Raw genomic sequence first — 5691 nt, forward strand, 5'->3', positions numbered from 1 at the left:
TATATATATATATATAAGCTTATTTATTAAATATAAATACATAAATATACTAGATTTATATGATATATGTTAATACTTTTTTTAGTTTTTTTATCTGTTTTTATTTTTTTAAAATACGTTTTCCGTTGATCATCATGCGAGATGGGTAAAGAGAAACTCAGGCGGAAGGACAAGGCTATGCGCAGCAGCAAGTAGGGGAAGTGCGATGGGCCCCGTCATGTCGCTGTTGCCCAATACTCAGTTTTCTTTTCCTGGATTTAGAGTCAAATCACATCAGCTCTCTCTCTCTCCCTCGCTTAAGGCCATTTGTTTTGGCCGTTGGATAGCTTTTCACAGCTTAAAAGTTGACAGATTTATATATTGAGCAGCCAGCACAGGAGTGTGGGTTTGACGGAAGTGCTTGCAGGAAGCATTTGGAGCTGAAATAGTAGTGGAATCTTGAAGAGGAGACTCTTCTCCCATACAGCCTCTCTTTATCCCGCTGCCATTACCAGTGAGTTATACTTACTATTATTTCTTTGGGGCTTTTGAGTTTGGGTTTCTCTCTCGGTGTACTACTGAACATTCGACATTCTTTCTCTTTTATACTTGTAGTTTTCGTTCGTTCTTCTTAGAGGAGAAGAGGAGATGAGTAAAGATGAGGACTTCAAGCTTCTCAAGATCCAGGTATTTCATATCCGTCGTCTCTGTTCCTCTTTTCTCTACAAAGCAAAGTTTTTGATTTGGTTTTCTTCAGCTTTGAGAGAAGAAAAAAAAGGAAGGGATTTGTGATGGTGTTGATTGATTGGTTGCCCCTCTTTTGTTGTTACAGACCATCATTCTCAAAGTTAACATACACTGTGATGGCTGTAAGCAGAAAGTGAAAAAGCTCCTTCAAAGAATCGACGGTGCTCTGCTTCTCTTGTTTCTGTTCATTTGAACCTTCACCTTATTGTTTTTCTTTTCATCTTGTTTTTGGCTTTTCAATTGATAAGTGGATCAAACTTTTCTGTTAATTTTTTTTGGAAGGTATTGTTTGTTTATTAGCGTTCAAAAGAGGCACGATTTTTGTTCTTCTTTGCCTTCTCATGCATAAAAACCATTTTGGAAGATTTGGTGATTTAGGAGAAAAGATCAAAATTGTCGCTTAATCCCCGAAAAATAACTTATTATTATTATTTTTTCTTCTATAACGAGTTTGATTATGCTCCAACATAATGTGGTCCTTGAGAAATAACAGAGACATTTTTCTTCTTAAGTTCTGTTCAATTATACATTACAAGAAAGCATCTTTATTGAAATAAAAGAAATCATACGAGCAGTAAGTTTCTTCAGTTATGCAAAGATTTCACCTTTCTGTCCAAAGCTCACAGAAGTTTTACCCCTTTCTCTTTTTTTAGGTGTCTATACGGTCACCATTGATGCAGAACAGCAGAAAGTTACAGTCTCCGGAAATGTAGACTCTGCCACTCTCATAAAGAAGTTAGCTAAAGCTGGAAAGCATGCCGAGCTCTGGAATCAGAAGTCCAACCATCACTCTAATCACCATAACCCCAAACCAAACAATAATCAGCAAAGGCAACAAACTCAGCTCATGAAAAACACCAACCCTTCCAAGTACAACAATGGCCTCACCTTCAACAACAATAACAGCAACAACAGGCCTCAGTCCACCCAAGCCCTCATACAGGGCCTCAAGGCTTTCAAGAACCAGCACACGAAGCTTGAATCCTTAAGCTCTGACAACGAATTCTGCGACGAAGATGATGATGGAGAGGAAGAAGATGATCTTGGTCTTCTGGAGGAGAAACTGAAACACTTAAACCTGTTGAAGCAGGCAAACCCTGCAGCATTTGCAGCAGCAGCCAATGCAAAAACAAATGGCAATGGACCAAGCAATGGAGCTGGAAAGAAAGGAGTAGCAGGAGCAGGACCAAACCACAATAATGGAGGACTTCAAACACCAACATGGGCAGAACCAGCAGCAGCCAATGCAAAAACAAATGGCAATGGACCGAACAATGGAGCTGGAAAGAAAGGAGTAGCAGTAGCAGGACCAAACCACAATAATGGAGGACTTCAAACACCAACATGGGCAGAACCGTTAAAGAACCAAAACGGTTTAGAGTTAAAAGGCATGAATGCGACATCAAACACCAACTTTGCAACTAATCCAACCTTAAGCACAGTAGGACTTCAAAACGTCACCAATGGCTTCCCTTCTTCTAACATCAGTGGTGGTTTTGGTGGAGGGAACATTCCACATGGGCAGAGCCAGCCATCGCCCATGATGCTGAACTTCAATGGAAGCCACGGGCATCCATCTTCAATGATGATGAACATGAGAAACCTCAGCAGCAACAACAACATCAATAACTTGAACCACAACATTTACAGTAACGGGAACAATATGATGATGAATGAGAGCAAGTACTTGCAGCCCCAGCTTATGTACAATAGATCTCCCCAGATCCCTCCCTTCACAGGCTACTATCCAACCCCTTATTATTACCACACCATCGACAACTGCACCAGCAGCAGCAATCCTCAGTCAGAAGGCTGCTATACTGCTCATCTTTTCAGTGATGAGAGCCAGAGCAGTTGTGCTGTCATGTGAGTGGATGGGAATTACAAGGGGCTATTCTGTGGAGATATCATAAGTATTTAGTACTGTTAGTTCCTTTTATTTTCAATTTGCTTTCTATTTTAGCTTTTATTTCCTGCGGAGTTTCAGTTGAAGATTAAAAGGTGGTGTAATGTAATACTTTTTCTTAGCTAAACAGTATTACGGGAGCAGTAACTTTGTGGGATGATTTGAATTGTGGTTATTAAAGTAGTGAGAGGGTCATCAGTCAACAAGGGATTGTTTTTTTATTTTAAATTTTTTTTTTTCTTACATTGTGGCAGGTTCTGTCGCTTACTTTATGGGGATGGGATATGATATAATAAGAGGGGGGTGGGGGAGGTGAAGGCCACTTTGCGTTTATTAATGCTTGTGCGATCGGCCAAGCGAGAGTGGGGCAGCGCTGGCGGCAGGTGTAAGCTTAGCAGGATCACGCGAGAGCGCGAAGCCTGCACGAGCGGCAGTGCACGGTCGCGCGAGCTGCTGAAGCTTTCCATCATGTGAGCGTGCGAGCATGCGAAGGCTTTGCGTGTGAGCGGGATTCACAGGGGGAATCTTTGTGGGAGGATCAAAATGGGATCTTTGTAGGATTCATAGATCTGAGGGCAATTGCTCATCCTGCAATTAAGAAATTTTACTACTCTAAAGAAATTTCGAAATTTCAAATTCAGTGCTTGCTGACTATGAATCGTAGAAACATGATAGATATTCTTAATAAATACTGTAGATATGATTAGCAAGGAATTGAAACTAGAAAGATATGCTTAATAAATATTATAAATATTTAGTAAATATTACAGACATGACTTTATTCCTATGTATTTACATATATAACGCTTAAATTTTATTTTTTTTACATGCATTCCGCCTTTAACAATGCATTAAAACGTTTTACTTTTTTTGGGAAAATTGAGTCTGAAAGATAAAATGAGATAATGCGTTCTGTTTATAGAGTGGAAATACTACAAAATTTGTTCAGACACGAGTCCAAACCTTATTTGGACCTTCGGTTCAATTCAAAGTGGAGCTCTCTCGGGAAGGCATCAAAATAGTCGATGTTTGTAGGATAGTTTTGATTTTGGTCAAATGTTCTTTTTTTTAATTTTAAAAATAATATATATAACTTTTTAAAAACTAAATAAATTTTTAATTTAAATTTGGAAATTGATAGAAATTATGGTGCACGGCTACGAACACAGGGAGTGTCAATATACTATTATGATAACAGCTTAGTTGTGAATGACAAACCACTCCAGCACATTGCTAATAGAAGATATCGGACGGATAAATCGAATGTATAGATTTAACCTTTAAAAAAAAGTTAATTTTTTTATTTTAGTTAATAAAAATAATTCATAGGCAATTATTTATTTTTAAAATTTTTTAATTCACTAATTAAAGACGTATGTCAGCCGTGTATGAGACGTGTCGGGTGAAAGTGTTAAACAAATACTCGATCTTACACGATTTTTTAATTAAAAATATATGTGCATCATACCATGGAAGTTTATGAGAGAAATTTCACGTGAAATGGATAGAAATCTTGTACTCAATCAAAATCATGGATAGACCTCGATTTAGGATTAGTAGAAAGGAGAATAATTACATGGGAATGGAAACGAAAGCACGTGTGAAATCGTACTACCGTCAATAGTGAAACATTCACGGACTAGTGCTTGGAAGAGGGGTCCAAATAGTATCATTTTTCTAAGAAAATCATAATAATATGAGACTTTATAAAATTTATAAGCTATTCATATAAAATATTATTGAAATTAATGTCTTTTTTAGTTGTTGGGCAATCACAATCATAGCACATAATTTAAATATTTTCATTGTGGCACTACTATATGCATCGATTCAATCAAAAAACTGATCTGGTGCTCATTTTATAAATATTAAAAATTTGAGGGCGTTGTATGCATGTACTTATTTCTTTTAATAATTCTTCACTACGGCTCCATTAGAGCGCTCTTTCCACATTTTATTAAGTGTAAGACTATCAGGATATATGGCCTTCTCTCTTGAATTCGGTGCAAGTGTTTTTCACGATACTTTTATGCTAACTCTTAACATACATAATTACTTTTCATTGTATATAACAAATTAAATACTACAGAATTTATTTGTCAAAATATATAATATTTTTTTTTGTTTTAAGAAAATGGTTAGAATCCAACTTTGTTAGTGCTCAAGTAATAGAGCGTAAGATTGAGGAAAAAAAAGGGCGGGAGAGATAGAGAGAGGAAGAGAAGAAGAAGAAGTGCCTCCTCGGGGTGATTCAGGGTGTTCCCGGACTTGTGGACATATTTTATTCCAGAAAAATAGAGATTACAAGTGTGGGAGCCATAAGTTCTTTTACATGAAAAGACCTGGAGATGTTCGCCCCGGGGTGGTATCCTGGAGATGTTCTCCCTGGAGTGGACTCTTGTACCTATTCGCCTTAGACCGCAGTCTTGGACCTATTCGTCCCAGGATGGAGTCCTAGAGCTCTGCACCCATCGCGGAGCTTGTCACTGCCTAGTGATGAGTTGTCTTACACTCCTCACGGAGTTTGTCGTTGTCAGATGTTAAATAATTAGAAACGTCGCGAAGCTTGTCGCTGCTGGGTGACGAGTCATCTTACACGCCTCGCGGGCTTATCGATGTCGGATGTTTAATTTTTTTTTATACCATTTGTGAAGCTTATCGTTGTGGGGTGTTAGGATTTTTTCAACCCTTCGAGAAAGTTGTCGTTGATGAGTGTGCTTTTTGACCACCCCCTCAAGAAGCTTGTCACTATCGGGTGTTACATTTTTTTCCACCCCTCGAGGAGTGGGCTTGTCGCTGCATGGTGTCTATTGTTTATCCTGGGTTTAAGCTCCCCGAGTTTCCCCGAGTGTCATTAAAATTTACTATTTGAAGGTGTGGATTACTTTGTTGACATGATTTGGTCATGTTAAGCGGACCTGCATATACTTATGAATATGTTAATATTGAGCGGTATATATAGGTAAACCTTTCCTGATTTTAGATGGCCTGGAAGAGGCAGGTGTTCGATTGGTGGCGTCTGACATAGTCGGTCTGACGACAGGTTGCTAGCCAGAGGG

At 38.4% G+C, this 5691-nt stretch overlaps 1 protein-coding gene across 3 annotated transcripts; it reads left to right on the plus strand.

Moving 5' to 3' along the window:
- Positions 1-270: 270 nt before the first annotated feature.
- On the plus strand, positions 271-2789 carry LOC110039588 (heavy metal-associated isoprenylated plant protein 37-like). 3 transcript variants are annotated; one of them, XM_020744710.1, is made up of 5 exons: positions 271-493; positions 595-666; positions 812-887; positions 1380-1838; positions 1959-2789. In XM_020744710.1, the coding sequence occupies exons 2-5, from the start codon at positions 628-630 to the stop codon at positions 2594-2596; spliced, it is 1212 nt and encodes a 403-aa protein (XP_020600369.1). In that variant the 5' UTR covers positions 271-493; positions 595-627; the 3' UTR covers positions 2597-2789. The 3 variants fall into 3 exon arrangements, with proteins under 3 accessions (XP_020600369.1, XP_020600370.1, XP_020600371.1); XM_020744711.1 differs by having other exon boundaries at positions 273-493; positions 1380-1947; positions 2071-2789; XM_020744712.1 differs by having other exon boundaries at positions 273-493; positions 1380-1932; positions 2083-2789.
- Positions 2790-5691: the final 2902 nt, after the last annotated feature.

The sequence above is a fragment of the Phalaenopsis equestris genome, unplaced genomic scaffold, assembly GCF_001263595.1.
Source record: "Phalaenopsis equestris unplaced genomic scaffold, ASM126359v1 Scaffold000002, whole genome shotgun sequence".
NCBI lineage: Eukaryota > Viridiplantae > Streptophyta > Magnoliopsida > Asparagales > Orchidaceae > Phalaenopsis > Phalaenopsis equestris.